The sequence below is a fragment of the Xenopus tropicalis genome, chromosome 1 (genome assembly GCF_000004195.4).
Source record: "Xenopus tropicalis strain Nigerian chromosome 1, UCB_Xtro_10.0, whole genome shotgun sequence".
NCBI lineage: Eukaryota > Metazoa > Chordata > Amphibia > Anura > Pipidae > Xenopus > Xenopus tropicalis.
Genome location: NC_030677.2, coordinates 14200823 through 14220728, shown reverse-complemented (window position 1 = coordinate 14220728; position 19906 = coordinate 14200823). Strand labels below are relative to the sequence as shown.

General features: G+C 41.9%; 1 protein-coding gene across 1 annotated transcript in view; it reads right to left on the bottom strand.

Moving 5' to 3' along the window:
• Positions 1 to 19906, bottom strand: part of ddrgk1 (DDRGK domain containing 1) — a 44341-nt gene that overhangs the window by 5236 nt on the left and 19199 nt on the right. The window contains exons 5-6 of the mRNA XM_031895257.1: positions 6105 to 6227; positions 935 to 973 (exon numbers count right to left, since the gene is read on the bottom strand). Of these exons, the coding sequence (XP_031751117.1) occupies positions 935 to 973; positions 6105 to 6227 (162 nt within the window). The remainder of the gene's footprint in view (positions 1 to 934; positions 974 to 6104; positions 6228 to 19906) is intronic.

Sequence of the window (19906 nt, the reverse complement as noted above, 5' to 3'; positions counted from 1 at the left end):
CTGAGCAGGGGCCCCACTGTGTTACTGAGCAGGGGCCCCACTGTGTTACTGAGCAAGGGCCCCACTGTGTTACTGAGCAGGGGCCCCACTGTGTTACTGAGCAGGGGCCCCACTGTGTTACTGAGCAGGGGCCCCACTGTGTTACGGAGCAGGGGCCCCACTGTGTTACTGAGCAGGGGCCCCACTGTGTTACTGAGCAAGGGGCCCCACTGTGTTACTGAGCAGGGGCCCCACTGTGTTACTGAGCAGGGGCCCCACTGTGTTACTGAGCAGGGGCCCCACTGTGTTACTGAGCAGGGGCCCCACTGTGTTACGGAGCAGGGCCCCACTGTGTTACGGAGCAGGGGCCCCACTGTGTTACCGAGCAGGGGCCCCACTGTGTTACTGGAGCAGGGGCCCCCTGTGTTACTGAGCAGGGGCCCCACTGTGTTACTGAGCAGGGGCCCCACTGTGTTACTGAGCAGGGGCCCCACTGTGTTACTGAGCAGGGGCCCCACTGTGTTACTGAGCAGGGGCCCCACTGTGTTACTGAGCAGGGGCCCCACTGTGTTACTGAGCAGGGGCCCCACTGTGTTACTGAGCAGGGGCCCCACTGTGTTACTGAGCAGGGGCCCCACTGTGTTACTGAGCAGGGGCCCCACTGTGTTACGGAGCAGGGGCCCCACTGTGTTACTGAGCAGGGGCCCCACTGTGTTACGGAGCAGGGGCCCCACTGTGTTACTGAGCAGGGGCCCCACTGTGTTACGGAGCAGGGGCCCCACTGTGTTACTGAGCAGGGGCCCCCTGTGTTACTGAGCAGGGGCCCCACTGTGTTACTGAGCAGGGGCCACACTGAACGTGAATTATCTGCCCACAGGCGGTGCCCTGAAACTGCGCTTTCTAGGTAGAAGTCTGTAATCGCATTTTATGCGCCACAATGCAACGCGCCGCTTACCTTGATGTAGTTGATGAACTCCGTGAGAAAGCTTCGGGACTGGAAATAAAACAAGATTGAAGAGAATAAGAATGTACCTGAACACTGAATAGCAGTGCAGTCTGCAGCAGGAATTTAAAGCCAATGGGGGTTAGTCACACAGACGGGGGATATAATGTGTGGGGGTTGAACAGGGAGGGGGGGGGCCACATGATTAGAGAGGCCACAGTATTACTGAGAGTAAAAAGCAGGGGGAGCACAGGGAAGGATGTTATGGCTGTAGGAGGCAGTGAAAGGGTTAAGGAGCCCGGCCCTCGCTCAGATGTGGTTATATAGGGTCTCCTCCTCTTATGTGGTCAGATCACTAGGCGGCCCCTCGTGCAAAACCGTCAGTGTTGTTTGGGTGCACAATTAAATGTATGTGCATCGGTTCTGAAGGTCAAAATACAGAGAAAGAGACTTGTAGTTTCACAATCAATAAAATATAGGGGTAGAGCAGCCTCACAGCCGGCCCCGGGGCCCTTATACACAATATCACTGGTCACTAGGGATTCTGATCCCACGGTTGGTTGGTCTAACCTCTATTGTGGATCAGCAACATGGCAGGATTCAGAACCAGGCCGAGAACCCCACCCCAACCTTCCCCCCGGTAAAGGCTGACTGGGTGTAGGGGTTCCCAACATGCAACAACAACTAGCAGCTCCCACAAATAAATACACCAACCTGGGCCGGATATAAAGGCACATTTGAGATTAATAAGGCCCCTAAGATACAGAACTCCACAGCAGCCCAGAGTGCACTGAGCATGTGCGGTGCCACGGACACACAAAAGACGCCCTAATGAGGCCCAAGATGGGAGCTGCTTTTGGATTATTACTGTTATAGGGCTGCTGGGCCTCATTTTTTGAATGAATGAGAATGAATAGAAAATAAGGAATATAAAGTAACAATAACAATAAAATCGAGGCCTCACAAAGAAATCATTTTTTTTGGCTGCCGGGGTCAGTGACCCCCATTTGAAAGTTGGAAAGAGTCAGAAGAAGAGAAACAATTATAAAACTATAAAAAAATACATAATGCAGACCAACTGAAAAAGTTGCTTAGAACTGGCCATTCTATATCATACTAAATGTGAGCCCTGCCTGTCCAGCCCTTGTGTCACTTTACGTTCATCCCCTTCCCCCCATTAGAGTGCAGAGATTACAAGTTGGACATATCTAAATTATATACATTCGTTCCTTACGGATTTGGGGGGGGCCCTAGTCCCACCCTGCAACGATCCAGGGTAAATCTGTTCCATTGTATCAGTGCAAGCAGCAACAAATCAGCAAGTCATTTTTACACAATTTAGAAAATGAAAGCAAAGATCTGATTGGTTGTGCTTGATAAATGCATCAGTGCAGTTTAGTATCTGATAGTAAATCAGCCCCTATGCACGTACGGGTCCTGTTATCCAGAATGCTCCGGACCTGGGGTTTTCCAGATAAGGGATCTTTCCGTAATTTGCATCAAGATACCTTAAGTCTATTGAAAAATAATTGAAACATTAAAAAACTCAATAGGGCTGTTCTGCCCCCAATAAGGGGTAATTATATCTTAGTTGGGATCAAGTACAGGTACTGTTTTATTATTACAGAGAAAAGGGAATCATTTAACCATGAAATAAACCCAATAGGGCTGTTCTGCCCCCAATAAGGGGTAATTATATCTTAGTTGGGATCAAGTACAGGTACTGTTTTATTATTACAGAGAAAAGGGAATCATTTAACCATTAAATAAACCCAATAGGGCTGTTCTGCCCCAATAAGGGGTAATTATATCTTAGTTGGGATCAAGTACAGGTACTGTTTTATTATTACAGAGAAAAGGGAATCATTTAACCATTAAATAAACCCAATAGGGCTGTTCTGCCCCCAATAAGGGGTAATTATATCTTAGTTGGGATCAAGTACAGGTACTGTTTTATTATTACAGAGAAAAGGGAATCATTTAACCATGAAATAAACCCAATAGGGCTGTTCTGCCCCAATAAGGGGTAATTATATCTTAGTTGGGATCAAGTACAGGTACTGTTTTATTATTACAGAGAAAAGGGAATCATTTAACCATGAAATAAACCCAATAGAGCTGTTCTGCCCCCAATAAGGGGTAATTATATCTTAGTTGGGATCAAGTACAGGTACTGTTTTATTATTACAGAGAAAAGGGAATCATTTAACCATGAAATAAACCCAATAGGGCTGTTCTGCCCCCAATAAGGGGTAATTATATCTTAGTTGGGATCAAGTACAGGTACTGTTTTATTATTACAGAGAAAAGGGAATCATTTAACCATTAAATAAACCCAATAGGGCTGTTCTGCCCCCAATAAGGGGTAATTATATCTTAGTTGGGATCAAGTACAGGTACTGTTTTATTATTACAGAGAAAAGGGAATCATTTAACCATGAAATAAACCCAATAGGGCTGTTCTGCCCCAATAAGGGGTAATTATATCTTAGTTGGGATCAAGTACAGGTACTGTTTTATTATTACAGAGAAAAGGGAATCATTTAACCATGAAATAAACCCAATAGGGCTGTTCTGCCCCAATAAGGGGTAATTATATCTTAGTTGGGATCAAGTACAGGTACTGTTTTATTATTACAGAGAAAAGGGAATCATTTAACCATGAAATAAACCCAATAGGGCTGTTCTGCCCCAATAAGGGGTAATTATATCTTAGTTGGGATCAAGTACAGGTACTGTTTTATTATTACAGAGAAAAGGGAATCATATTTAAAAATGTGGATTTTGTTTAAAATTAAGTCTATGGAAGATGGCGTTCCTGTAATTTATTAGGGCTTTCTGGATAACAGGCTCCGTGCTCTGCACAATGTTTACATGAGATAAAGAGAGCAATTTATGACTTCATGGGGCCATATCTGTAAAATCAAAATGTCAACTTCCCACAACACATTCAGTAAAAATTTCCGATCACTATTAAGTTATCTGTAAATGTAAATTTCTATTGAAAATGATGTCTGTTACCCGACAGTCTCTGCACTGCTGGCTCCGACAACTGACAGTTGGAGCGGAACTAGCAGTGAGTACAGAGAATGGCAAGGCTTCCAATAGCAATAACACTGACTAATAACTTTAAAATAAATGAAAATGTGCATGTCTGTACATGGATCTGCTAATGATGCTTATCGGTCTGTACCTTGCTATTCTCTGCACTGCTGGGCCAGACTACATGCACCACTCCATTCAGGACTCCAAACCCCATAATGACTTCTGTGATTAGCAGACCCATTACAGAAGAAATATCGCCGCATAGCGAAAGGCATTGTGGGAACCGAGTCGGATACACTCTCCCAATGGTACATGTAGTCAGAACTAGCAGAACAGAGAGTAAGAAAGGACAGATGCTGTAAATGACACTTACAAATAACTTGGGTGTAATGAATGTATATTGGAAAGTTAATTAGAATTACATCCACTTTCAATTAACAAAATGTTATTTGGGTTTACATCCCCTTTAACTTATTTATCCATGCTGTGCCTATACTGGGGGGCCGGCACAGGACAATACTCTCTATGCTGTGCCTATACTGGGGGGCTGGCACAGGACAATACTCTCTATGCTGTGCCTATACTGGGGGGCTGGCACAGGACAATACTCTCTATGCTGTGCCTATACTGGGGGGTGGCACAGGACAATACTCTCTATGCTGTGCCTATACTGGGGGGCTGGCACAGGACAATACTCTCTATGCTGTGCCTATACTGGGGGGCCGGCACAGGACAATACTCTCTATGCTGTGCCTATACTGGGGGGCTGGCACAGGACAATACTCTCTATGCTGTGCCTATACTGGGGGCTGGCACAGGACAATACTCTCTATGCTGTGCCTATACTGGGGGGCCGGCACAGGACAATACTCTCTATGCTGTGCCTATACTGGGGGGTGGCACAGGACAATACTCTCTATGCTGTGCCTATACTGGGGGCTGGCACAGGACAATACTCTCTATGCTGTGCCTATACTGGGGGGCTGGCACAGGACAATACTCTCTATGCTGTACCTATACTGGGGGGCTGGCACAGGACAATACTCTCTATGCTGTGCCTATACTGGGGGGCTGGCACAGGACAATACTCTCTATGCTGTGCCTATACTGGGGGGCTGGCACAGGACAATACTCTCTATGCTGTGCCTATACTGGGGGGCTGGCGAAGGGAAACTGATGCTGTGCCTATACTGGGGGGTGGCACAGGACAATACTCTCTATGCTGTGCCTATACTGGGGGGTGGCACAGGACAATACTCTCTATGCTGTGCCTATACTGGGGGCTGGCACAGGACAATACTCTCTATGCTGTGCCTATAATGGGGGGCCGGCACAGGACAATACTCTCTATGCTGTGCCTATACTGGGGGGCTGGCACAGGACAATACTCTCTATGCTGTGCCTATACTGGGGGGCTGGCACAGGACAATACTCTCTATGCTGTACCTATACTGGGGGGCTGGCACAGGACAATACTCTCTATGCTGTGCCTATACTGGGGGGCCGGCACAGGACAATACTCTCTATGCTGTGCCTATACTGGGGGGTGGCACAGGACAATACTCTCTATGCTGTGCCTATACTGGGGGGCCGGCACAGGACAATACTCTCTATGCTGTGCCTATACTGGGGGGTGGCACAGGACAATACTCTCTATGCTGTGCCTATACTGGGGGGCTGGCACAAGGAAACTGATGCTGTGTATATACTGGGGGGCTGGCACAGGACAATATTCTCTATGCTGTGCCTATACTGGGGGGGCTTGAGAAAGGGTCCGGAGGGTCCCGAAACGTTGCTCTTTGCTTGTTTATATGTACTTGGGCAAATAAAATACAATTTTTTCACGGCTTGCATCTTCAGTGTGCTACTGGATTTTTTTGCTATACTGGGGGGGCTGGCACAGGGAAACTGATGCTATGTATATACTGGAGAGAGATATGAGTAAAAACGAACAATTCAAATCTCAAACTGGGCAGAAAGCAGGGGCATAAAGTATTAATATATACAACTATATTTACAGTTCTGATCTATATAAGGAACTTTTAATCTATAAAGTAAAAACTCCATATTAATTTCTAAAGGCAATGTTATAAGTAGTGTAAGTAATAAGTAAGAGTTGCAATCCATAGCCACTTACCTCTTCTTCGCTCATTGCCTCTTGCACACCCTCCTCTTCCACCACAAAGCTCTCCTTCAGCTTCAGGTACTCCTCATACTCCCTCTTCTCCTGCTCCTCCTTGGCTTTGCGCTCTTCCTCCTCCTATAGGGAACACAGCACACCTGTGAGTCACAAACAGGGGGGCCCCCAGGTGAGCAAGGGTACATATTGCTGCTATTCCCAGTGCTGAGCCCCCAGCTAGCCAACAAGTGACAGGTCCGAGCTGCATTTAAAGCCCCACAGTCCCACACTGAGCTTTATATAGAGAGCAGGAAGCTGCATTTGCATGAGAGCTCACACCCCGATATACCCTCAGCCCCACCGCCCCTCTCTCATTAGAGCGCTCTCTCTATACACAGGTCCCTGTCTCTTATTCACTCCTTATGCATGTACCTGTCCTATTCACACATATACTTATACCTACATACATAACTGTTTATATGTACCTGCTTTTTGTTGCCTCACATATTTACACACATGGAACAATTTATATTATATATATATATATATATATATATATATATATATATATATATATAATGTGTGTATGTATGTCACATACACACACAAACACACACATACGTAACTGCAACTTATATATGTACAAACGGAAGGAATATACGTTGTTTTGAAAATGGAAATTAACTAAAGTGCAGGTCCTCCTATTTGATATACACACACACATATATATATATATAACAAGAACAAACGGAGCACACCCTATTGAAATTCAAATGCCCAGGGTGCTAGCAAAAAAATATTAAGCAAGAGAATGAGCTGCACACACCAGGACTTGGCAAAAATATAAGTTTATTTAAGAAAAGAGATCCAAAATATATATATATTTATATATATACACACACACACAGTATTGGAACACACCTCCCCGTTATCTAAGACAGAGCCTATCTCTAATGTTAGACAGAAGCCAGAGCCATCTCATTGCTTTAATATATTTTCCTGATGGGTTCCGTACTGTTCCGGAGCAACAGAATGGAAATGCCAGCACGTCCTACTGCACAAAGTGCTATTTCACGTCCCCTTTATTGCTGGTCCCTCATCGCCACACACTCTGACATTTCTTATATATTATAGTCAGTCTGACTGACAAAGCGGTTAAATTGCCCAAGAGATAATGCCAACAACAACCAATTAGCAATTCGTTTCTGGCAGTCTCCCAAAAACTGGAGAATGAAAGCAGATCCCTGATTGGTTCCTGTGGCCCTCAGCACCTTCCAACGCCATACATAAGGGTGACATGGGGACGCCAACTGACAGTACTTTCCCCATACATATACATAGGAAGCCAGTACCAGCGGTGAGACACACATTTATTTACTGCGTGATGCAATAAAGGCCTTTTCCTTCCCAGCAATTGTTCCCCATGCCCTGCGCTCTTACATAACCGGGGAGATTTTTATTCTGACTTCACTTTATTTTGTACCAAATCAGCAGGATACAGACGCCTGATCAGAACCCTCATCAAACTGAAGGAAAATGTGGTTCTGAACGAGACAAAATTTGCTTTCCCATACAGCCAGATTCCTTTGCGTCCCATAATGCAGGGCAACACTGATTGGCCAACGCTCTGTTTCTTGACCCTGGGTACCAACTCCCTGTATGTTTAAACCTTAGTTATATGTTTAAGGGCGTTGGGAGTTGTAGTCCAGCACTATCTAGGGACCCAGGGTTACAAACAAGGGAAGTGTCCTCAGACTTCTAGAACCAGACCTGCAGGTTCCAGGGCAGGGCTAATTGGGGGCTGCTCCTACTGGACAAGGTGACAGCGAGAGCCCCCGCAAGATAGGGGGGTACAAGGGAAACATCTGTTAGTCAGTGGGAAGGGTTGGTGCTGAATGCAAAACCTACTCCAGCAACTCCAGAAAGAGAAAATGAATGTCATGGGGCAAAAATTCAAGCACTTGTTGTAGTTAGCTAAAATCTTACATCAGAAATGGGAAGCAGTGGTTTGGGCATGGGGGGTGTCCCTGATCCTTACTGCAGCTCAAATGTCAGCTCTTCAGTACAGAGCATTTGATTGCTAATATGTGGCATTAGCTGAAGAGTTTGCTAAGAAAAAATGTTTGTAATACATGAGTGATACTCAGAGTTCCCTGTATAACTCAGCCTGCAGCCTTGTGCCTTTATATGGGCACAGAACCCCTCAGTGACTGCTAATATCCTTATCATTTACAGTAGGGGGTACATTATCCCTTATAATACATGACTGATACTCAGAGTTCCCTGTATAACTCAGCCTGCAGCCTTGTGCCTTTATATGGGCACAGAACCCCTCAGTGACTGCTAATATCCTTATCATTTACAGTAGGGGGTACATTATCCCTTATAATACATGAGTGATACTCAGAGTTCCCTGTATAACTCAGCCTGCAGCCTTGTGCCTTTATATGGGCACAGAACCCCTCAGTGACTGCTAATATCCTTATCACTTACAGTAGGGGGTACATTATCCCTTATAATACACGAGTGATACTCAGAGTTCCCTGTATAACTCAGCCTGCAGCCTTGTGCCTTTATATGGGCACAGAACCCCTCAGTGACTGCTAATATCCTTATCATTTACAGTAGGGGGTACATTATCCCTTATAATACATGAGTGATACTCAGAGTTCCCTGTATAACTCAGCCTGCAGCCTTGTGCCTTTATATGGGCACAGAACCCCTCAGCGACTGCTAATATCCTTATCATTTACAGTAGGGGGTACATTATCCCTTATAATACATGAGTGATACTCAGAGTTCCCTGTATAACTCAGCCTGCAGCCTTGTGCCTTTATATGGGCACAGAACCCCTCAGTGACTGCTAATATCCTTATCATTTACAGTAGGGGGTACATTATCCCTTATAATACATGTCTTCCTTGTATAACTCAGCTTGAAGCTGTAGATTTTACTAAAGCATTCGATACTTTTTCACATCCAAGACTAGTGAGTAAAGCAAGTGTATATGGGTAAGAGTCTTTACTCTGGCTAAGAAATAAATAGAGAAACAGACAGAAGAGACATTTGCAAAAACAGATAATATACAAAAAAAATAATACACTTTTCTGCAATAGGATGGCATAGGGACAAGGCAACGGAGACAAGAGGAAAGGAGATTTGACCACCAGGATAGAAAGGGATTTAATGCAAGGGCAGTCAAGTTTTAGAACTCCCCAAAAAAGAAGTTGTATATTACATTTGTGGATGTATTTATTTATTTTTATATATTTTCCAGTAAGATAAGTAAAATAACATCTAAAAGAGAAAAAGAAGAGGCTGGCCCTCTGTGCATCTGTTTCCTTTGTTTTTTAAATGATGGTGCGTGTGTACTGGGCGTCTGTTTTACATTTGCTGATTAACCCTTTGCCTCCCCCGCACTCCTGTACATTCACCCCCGGGTTCTTTTTCCCCTGGTTCATTTCTCTCTTGCGCTGGTACTGATAGTGGTTTCACTCTGTGTCACAGACGGGCACACCGGGGCCCTCGCCTGCTCGCTGCTCCACACAGAAATCATTTCATGACACAAACTGAGAAGGAGGCACCATTGAATGGAAAGCTCAGAGGGCAGTTTGAAAAAGATGGCAGATACCCGAAATAGCATTACCCCCCATTTATAATGGGGGGTTATGCATTAATAGGCAATATGGCTGCTCCATACAATTGACATATTCTATTGTTACATATACAGGTATGGGATCAGTTGTCCGGAAACCTGTTATACAGAAAGTTCAGAACTACAGGAAGCCCATCTCCCATAGACTCCATCATAAGCAAATAATTCTAATTTTTAAAAATGATTCCCTTTTATCTGTAATAATAAAACAGTACCTGTACTTGATCCCAACTAAGATATAATTACCCCTTATTGGGGGCAGAACAGCCCTATTGGGTTTATTTAATGGTTAAATGATTCCCTTTTCTCTGTAATAATAAAACAGTACCTGTACTTGATCCCAACTAAGATATAATTACCCCTTATTGGGGGCAGAACAGCCCTATTGGGTATATTTAATGGTTAAATGATTCCCTTTTCTCTGTAATAATAAAACAGTACCTGTACTTGATCCCAACTAAGATATAATTACCCCTTATTGGGGCAGAACAGCCCTATTGGGTTTATTTAATGGTTAAATGATTCCCTTTTCTCTGTAATAATAAAACAGTACCTGTACTTGATCCCAACTAAGATATAATTACCCCTTATTGGGGCAGAACAGCCCTATTGGGTTTATTTAATGGTTAAGTGATTCCCTATTCTCTGTAATAATAAAACAGTACCTGTACTTGATCCCAACTAAGATATAATTACCCCTTATTGGGGGCAGAACAGCCCTATTGGGTTTATTTCATGGTTAAATGATTCCCTTTTCTCTGTAATAATAAAACAGTACCTGTACTTGATCCCAACTAAGATATAATTACCCCTTATTGGGGGCAGAACAATCCTATTGGGTTTATTCAATATTTAATATACTAAAGGTATGGAGATCCAAATTACGAAAAGATTCCTTATATGGAAAACACCAGGTCCTGAGCATTCTGGATAACAGGTCCCATAGCTGTACTGGTATTTTAGCTCATGTTATAAAAGTAAATAAAATACTAAAAAAAGATAACTTCTTTATCTTGGCTCTAGTCGCTGCTATTTCATTACAACCGTGGGCAGCTGTAAGTCCCTTACACAGGGCTGCCGTACAGCTCGCCCCATACAGCAGCCCCCCTGCACCCAGCCCACCCCCGCTTCTCTAACAACGCAGCAAGCTCAGTTTCTATAGAAAGCACCAACTGAATATATTCACACCCCTTGTGGCTAAACTTACATAAATAACAGTTGTTTTATAGGGAAGTGTAAACAGTTGAAATGAATCAGCTTCTATTTATTTGTTTCCTGGAGCACAAATGAAAATAAATTCAATTTAACCAAAGCAATAAAAGAATCAGAAGCGGCTCCAGGAGAATATTATGTACTTTCAGAGAACATTCAGTGAAACCTCAATTTTACATTCTCTGATTTTAATTTTTATTTCTACACTTTACATCATGGTCCCACTTGAAATATGTTATAGAATGGCCTATTCTAAGCAACTGTTCAATTGGTCTTCATTATTTATTTCTTATAATTTTTGATCTATTGGCCTTTTGCTTCCTAACTCTTTCCAACTTTCAAATGGGGGTCACTGACCCCGGCAGCCAAAAACTATTGCTCTGTGAGGCTCCAGTTCTATTGTTATTGTTACTTGATATGACTTATTTTTCTATTCAGTCCCTCTCCTATTCATATATCAGTCTCTCATTCAAACCACTCCCTGGTCACTAAGGTAATTTGGTCCTAGCAACCAGATAACTGCTGAAGCTCCAAACTAGAGAGCTGCTGAACAAAAAGTGAAAGAACTAAAAGACCAATTGCAAGCTGTCTCAGAATATTACTCTCTACATCATACTAAAACTTAACTCAAAGGTGAACATCCCCTTTAAAACATAATACATAAAAAAACGTAAAATAGGGGCCCTACAGTTTTGCCATCTATAGCCATTTACAGTCTAAGCCAACAACTGTCTGATTAGCTAATATATTATCAGTTAAAAGAATATCAGCCAATCAAAAGCTGCCTTTAATGCATGATGAACAGGAGAAGGAGGAATAGTTGCCTCCAATGCCCCTAATTCCAGCTCCGACCAAGTCCATGATCTAAAGCGATCTTGTCCAAGACTGTTAATGCCGTGGGCCAATCACGCACTATTTTACATATCTGGGGCCCAAACTAGGATAAAACAATGATGTCATACAACAAGGTCTATGGGTGGGGGCCACACATCTGCTTCTAGTTGGACAGCCCTGGCCTAAAGAGTAGCTGTGCAAGGCTACCGTCTCATAGTCTAGGACCCCCACCCCACTGTAGGACCTGCTACCTGTTTACGATACCAGGAAAGATGGCGGCTCCTGTCCTTTGACTAGAGGTTTTCATACTTATCGGCATTCAAGCCCCCTTCTGGGGCCAACATTTGCCCAGGGTCCACCTTAACCCATAGCAAGGTTGCAAACACATTGCATTCTTGATGTCTTGATGAAGACATCAAAGACGTGTTCACCCCAAACCATAAAAACATTCTTCTAGAATTCCCCCAAAATCTGTCCCTAATTGGCCTTCAGGCTGGGCCCCCCAACCAAGGCTCTGAGCCCAACTGCAGTCTGGGCACCACTGGGCAATAGGTAGTGGCTTCCTAAAAATCCCAAACAGCAATTATAATTGTACCCATGTGAAAGCCAAGAGTATACGGAGTAATAAGGATCAGATACAATAGGGTGGGGGCAAATCAATTGCCATTAGGCTCCCATACCAGTCAAACAGAAGCCATTAGGAATTTCACTTCGGCAGATCCCTCTGATAGAAACTTTACAGATATAGCTATATATATATATATATATATATATATATATATATATATATATATATATATATATATATATATATATATATATATATATATATATATATATATATATATATATATAGATATATAATAGAAAGAGTGCCACACACACAGGGACTTGATACAAAAGAAAAAGTGTTTTTATTGAAAAAATTCCAACGTTTCAAGCACAACCAGTGCTCTTCCTCAGAGAAACGCCCTAGTTGTGCTCGAAATATTGGAATTTTTTCAATAAAAACACTTTTTCTTTTGTATCAAGTGCCTGTGTGTGTGGCACTCTTTCTATTATATTTTTATTTTTGCCCTGCACCAGGGGCATTTGGACTTGTATAGGGTGTGCTCCTCTCTGTGTACAGGTATAGGACCCATTATCCAGAATGCTCGGGACCAAGGGTATTCCGGATAAGGGGTCTTTCCGTAATTTGGATCTCCATACCTTAAGTCTGCTAAAAAATCAATAAAACAGTAATTAACCCCAATAGGATTGTTTTGCATCCAATAAGGATTATTTAAATCTTAGTTGGGATCAATTACAAGGTACTGTTTTTATTACTACAGAGAAAAAGGAAATCAGTTTTAAAATTCTGAATTATTTGATTAAAATGGAGTCTATGGGAGATGGGCTTTCCGTAATTCGGAGCTTTCTGGATAACGGGTTTCCGGATAAGGGGTCCGATACCTGTACTATATATATATATATATGTGAAAAAGAGAAGCATAAAAAGCATCAATTCAAAGAGAATAAAAATAGTAGATTTAAGGTCAAAGTGTCGTTTGCTAAATCAAACATGGAAAGCATTGGCAGGATACGGAGAAACGCACACAGGCAGCCGCCATGAAAATGCCACCGTATGGCGCAGCCCACACAGCGGGAAGGGCAAACTGGGTGCGTGAAAAATCAGAGACTGATACACAGGAAGTTTCAAATTATTTTTTCCAGTTGTTTTGAAATTATTTTTCACATTGTTTTAATATAACTTTTATATAATGTAGATGATATTCTGAGAATATATATATATATAAAGTAGTAGAAAATAAAGACACATCTACTACCTGGGTTTCAATCAGTATTCAAAATTAAAAAAAAAATAAGGTTGATGCACACCAGGACTTTTAGCCAAAACAAACATATTTATTGGACCTTTATTAAGATATTTTTTGCTTATTAAGATTATTTTGCTTCTGATAAAGTCACAGATGAGGACGGAAACGTTGATCCAATAAATAATAAGTATATTTTGGGTAAAAGTCCTGGTGTGCATCAGCATTATTTTTGAAACATATATATATATATATATATATATATATATATATATACACGCTTAGGAACAAATGCCGCACTCACAGGACTTAGTAGAAAGTAAAAAGTTCATTTATTATTACAAACGTCAAATATATATATATATATATATATATATATATATATATATATATATATATATATATATATATATATATATATATATATATATATATATATATATACACATACACACACACACACATAGAGAGAGAGAATATATATTTCAGAAAATGTTGATCATTTATCTTTCTCCTATGGATAACTCATATACATTTTTTGGTCTACCATTTCAACACTACCTGGTTGCTAGGGTCAGCAGCCTAGCAACCAGAGCTGCTGCAGGAATTAAAAATATTAAATTAGAAAAAAAAAGTGAATGTAAAACTACCTATGTCATACTCAATTGATATTCCTGTCCCCTTGGCCTTCAGTGTAACTCACTAGTGCCCAGCTCACCGACGCTCTAATTCACAGCCATGATGGGGATTTTCAGTGAGGCCAGGACTCCTCGGGGCGCCGGCGTTGCACCTAAGTGGAAGTCTCATCGCTGCACAGAAGGTAAAACTTTATAAGCGGCAGAGAGACGTCCTGTCGGCAGCAGAGCAGGCACGACTGAGTCAGCCGCTGTCACTGGGGGAGCCACAGGCAAACACTGAAATTCATTTTTTTCTGCTAAAATTGCTGTGGTTTTGGGAAAAGCATTGTGACCACACATGATTAATCGGGGAGGGGGGGCTAAAAATCACGGTTACCGGCCGCCAATTTAAAGAGGAAATCATTAATTATAAATAGGGCACACGTTCACCCCAAAATAATGGAAGAAAAAGTGATTTCCACTATACAATTACTACTAAAAGCAGTATCTATCAGCCTTTGCTATTTTTGCACTTTGGGTTCTGACTACTGACATAATGTAGTACAAGCCAAGACCCCAGCTCCCACAATGCCTTGCAAAGGTCTGTCAATCAGCTGACTTGTGCAATAGTCCCGATATGACTCTATAAGCCCCCCACAGCAGTACAGTAATTATCTCTAGGTACAAACAGACGACTGCAGATCTGAATGTGAATATTGTGTGATTCAGTTCCAAGTAAAACCAGAAGGTTACGGATCTGCTTTAATTAGCGACGTGAATAAATGAACGCGGCCCGGCCTATTCTGCAGCAGCGTTTGTAAGGTGGAAACAAGGCTTTAATCATTGGGTGCAATTGCCCCCTGAAGGTTGAGGTGGGGGTGCATATCTTTTAATATTACTATTGATACTGATTTTACTTGGAAAGGCCAAGTCAATTAACCGTAGCCAATAAACATATTATTATGGTGATTATTATTACCTTATTACATTAGATATGCAACCTTACTCAACCAATCGCAGCACTCCATTGTGTCCTCTAGTAACTTAGAAAATGCATTTCCGTAGTACAAGCAGGGCTATAGTAATCTATAAGCTATCTATTGTGTGCTAATTCTTAAAGGGGAACTCCACCCAAACACAACTTAAGCTATTTGAAAAGTAAACAGAATTTTAAGCAAATTTATGACAATTAAAAAATATGCAGCCTGAAATAATAGGGTTCCCTAAGCCCCGCCCCCTGTTCCCCTGCTGATCTGGCTGACTACTTTGTAACTTAAATAAAATGTAACAGTAGTCGCCTGCCTTCAGCCTGCCTCCTCCCAATCCCACAATTCCCTGCTGCACACGTGATGTCAATAAAGAAAGAAACATCTCAGTGCAATGCATTGTGGGTTATGTAGTTCCTGCATGCTGTGTTTAAGCTGTGGAGAAGTTGTTACAATTTATAACATCAGTGTTTTAGTCCCTCCTCCCCTGCCAGGATTCCAAATGATGCAGAAAGGAAAGAACTGTTTTGCAGCTGGATTTCAGCATATAAAAATGGCATTTATTCCTACTTTTTGAAGGAGCAGATTACAGGGATAGGGATATTAGGGGTTTCTGGGTTGTGGGGGGCTCTTTAACAAATTTTGGTTTGGAAGCTGGAGTTCCCATTTATTGTTTTTGTCTGATTAATCAACTAATTTTAGTAAACTAACTAGTTTGGCAGCAGTGATGACCATTATACATGTGTTACAATATGGCCGGGTGTCCCTTTATACACAGACACCCTCCTGGCTCATATTCAGAAGAGAGATGTAAGAACAGAGCTGGAGATTTATAGAATTATCTAGAATGTTATTATGGGGCCTGATAGAGAAGAAGAGGAGCAATGAAAGTGCACGGGTGGGAACAGTCAGAGGCAATAGAATCCTGCTTGTGTGCACAGGAAGGCCCCGGCGCTCACAGCCAGGCAGACCACTTGCGCTCATCATACACATCGCTGTTTTGCAATAGAAAAGGAAGTTCTCTCTCGGAGATAAGGTGTCGGTTGGTAAACCATTTCCTCACCAGAAAAACTCCACGGGTGAAAGGGAATTCCCCGACTGTGCCGTGCCAAAGCTATATGCTACACCGCAGAGACATTCCACCGCTCTCCCTCGGCTAATAAAGGCTGCTTCAGGGGCCCCACAGCACGGGACACGCCTGCCTGCTCATAGGGGCAACAATAATAGGAAGGGGGGAGAATGGGGGCACGGAGCGACTGGCACGGGGGCAGCTAGGGCACAACACATGCTCCGATGAATGCACAGGAATGCACTGCCATCTTTACTGCCCAGGTACAGAGGCAGCCACACAGGGGCAGGTCGGGACTGAGATTCAAAATAGGCCCTGGCATTTTAAGAACAGAGAGGCCCAAACAGCCCCCACAGGCCCAATAATAATTGTCTATAGGCAGTGAGTTCCAGGCCTGGACCAGAAGAACCGGAGAATGATTTAGAAGCTTCAGGGACAGGGGTTGGCAAAATAAAGGAAACAACTCACTAAACCCAATAGGGCTGTTCTGGTACTGTTTTATTATTACAGAGAAAAGGGAATCATTTAACCATGAAATAAACCCAATAGGGCTGTTCTGCCCCAATAAGGGGTAATTATATCTTAGTTGGGATCAATTACAGGTACTGTTTTATTATTACAGAGAAAAGGGAATCATTTAACCATTAAATAAACCCAATAGGGCTGTTCTGCCCCAATAAGGGGTAATTATATCTTAGTTGGGATCAAGTACAGGTACTGTTTTATTATTACAGAGAAAAGGGAATCATTTAACCATTAAATAAACCCAATAGGGCTGTTCTGCCCCAATAAGGGGTAATTATATCTTAGTTGGGATCAAGTACAGGTACTGTTTTATTATTACAGAGAAAAGGGAATCATTTAACCATTAATAAACCCAATAGGGCTGTTCTGCCCCAATAAGGGGTAATTATATCTTAGTTGGGATCAAGTACAGGTACTGTTTTATTATTACAGAGAAAAGGGAATCATTTAACCATGAAATAAACCCAATAGGGCTGTTCTGCCCCAATAAGGGGTAATTATATCTTAGTTGGGATCAAGTACAGGTACTGTTTTATTATTACAGAGAAAAGGGAATCATTTAACCATGAAATAAACCCAATAGGGCTGTTCTGCCCCCAATAAGGGGTAATTATATCTTAGTTGGGATCAAGTACAGGTACTGTTTTATTATTACAGAGAAAAGGGAATCATTTAACCATGAAATAAACCCAATAGGGCTGTTCTGCCCCAATAAGGGGTAATTATATCTTAGTTGGGATCAAGTACAGGTACTGTTTTATTATTACAGAGAAAAGGGAATCATTTAACCATGAAATAAACCCAATAGGGCTGTTCTGCCCCCAATAAGGGGTAATTATATCTTAGTTGGGATCAAGTACAGGTACTGTTTTATTATTACAGAGAAAAGGGAATCATTTAACCATTAAATAAACCCAATAGGGCTGTTCTGCCCAATAAGGGGTAATTATATCTTAGTTGGGATCAAGTACAGGTACTGTTTTATTATTACAGAGAAAAGGGAATCATTTAACCCATGAAAATAAAACCCAATAGGGCTGTTCTGGCCCCAAATAAGGGGTAATTATATCTTAGTTGCGGATCAAGACAGAGTACTGGTTTTATCTATTACAGAGAAAGGGAATCATTTAACCATGAAATAAACCCAATAGGGCTGTTCTGCCCCAATAAGGGGTAATTGATATCTTAGCTTGCGCATCAAGTACAGTACTGTTTTAATTATACAGAGAAAAAGGGAATCATTTAAACCATGAAATAACCCAATAGGCGGGCTGTTTCTTGCCCCCAATAATGGGCGTAATTATATCTTAGTTGGGATCAAGTACAGGTACTGCTTTATTAATTACAGGAGAAAAAGCGCGAATCATTTAACCATTTAAATAAAACCCAATAGGGCTGTTCTGCCCCAATAAGGGGTTAATTATATCTTATTGGGATCAAGTACAGGTACTGTTTTTATTATTACAGAGAAAAGGGAATCATTTAACCATTAAATAAACCCAATAGGGCTGTTCTGCCCCAATAAGGGGTAATTATATCTTAGTTGGGATCAAGTACAGAAGAACATCCCCCAACTGCCTATAATCCCCTCTAATGTACTTGTACAGAGTAATCATGTCCCCTCGCAAGCGCCTCTTTTCCAGAGAAAACAACCCCAACCTCGACAGTCTAACCTCATAGTTTAAATCTTCCATCCCCTTAACCAGTTTAGTTGCACGTCTCTGCACTCTCTCCAGCTCATTAATATCCTTCTTAAGGACTGGAGCCCAAACTGCACTGCATACTCAAGGTGAGGCCTTTACCAGGGACCTATAAAGGGGCAAAATTATGTTCTCATCCCTTGAGTCAATGCCCTTTTTTATACAAGACAGCACTTTATTGCTTTAGTAGCCACAGAATGACACTGCCTGGAATTAGACAACTTGTTATCAACAAAAACCCCTAGATCCTTCTCCATTAAGGAAACCCCCAACACACTACCATTCAGTAGATAGTTTGCGTTTATATTATTTCTACCAAAGTGCATAACTTTGCACTTATCAACATTGAACCTCATTTTTCCAGTTTGCTGCCCAGTTATCTAATTTTGTCAAATCGCTCTGCAAAGCGGCAGCATCCTGCATGGAACTTATAGTTTTGCACAATTTAGTGTCATCAGCAAAAATAGAAACAATACTGTCTATGCCCACCTCCAGGTCATTAATAAACAAGTTAAACAGCAAAGGCCCAAGACTGACCCCTGCGGTACTCCACTAACCACACGGTCCAATTAGAAAATGTTCCATTTACAACCACTCTTTGTACTCTATCCTTCAGCCAGTTCTCTATCCAATTACAAATATTATGTTCTAGGCCAATATTCCTTAATTTGATCAATTAACCTTCTGTGAGGTACTGTATCAAACGCTTTAGCAAGTCCAAGTAGATGACATCAACTGCCATTCCAGCATCAAGGTTCCTACTCACCTCCTCATAAAAGGCAACTAAATTAGTCTGGCAAGATCTGTTACGCATAAAACCATGCTGGCACAAACTAATAGTATTGTGAACTGCAATGTATTCAAGTACCCTATCCCTTATTACCCCTTCCAAAAGTTTTCCTACTACTGATGTCAGACTAACAGGCCTATAGTTTTCAGGCTGAGAACGGGATCCCTTTTTAAATAACGGCACCACATTAGCAATCCGCCAGTCTCTTGGCACCCATGCCAGACCTCAATGAATCCTGAAAAATTAAGTGAAGAGGTTTGGCAATCACAGCGCTCAGCTCATTTAATACCCTGGGATGAATCCCATCCGGCCCTGGACCTTTGTTTACCTTTACATGTTCAAGTCTCTTTTGAATTTCCTCCCGAGTGACCCATGCGTCAGTAGCTAAATTACTAGAACTGGGCATATTACAAGGGAAGCCTTCATTATCTGGCTCCTCAGATGTATAGACAGATGAAAAATAAGAGTTCAAAATTTCAGCTTTTTCCCCGTTTTCATTCAACCAACGTACCCCCCGTGATAATAAAGTTCCCACCCCTTCTTGCTTCATTTTTTTACTATTCCACATAATTAAAAAATAATTTTGGATTCTTTTTACTCCTAGCAGCAATATCCCTT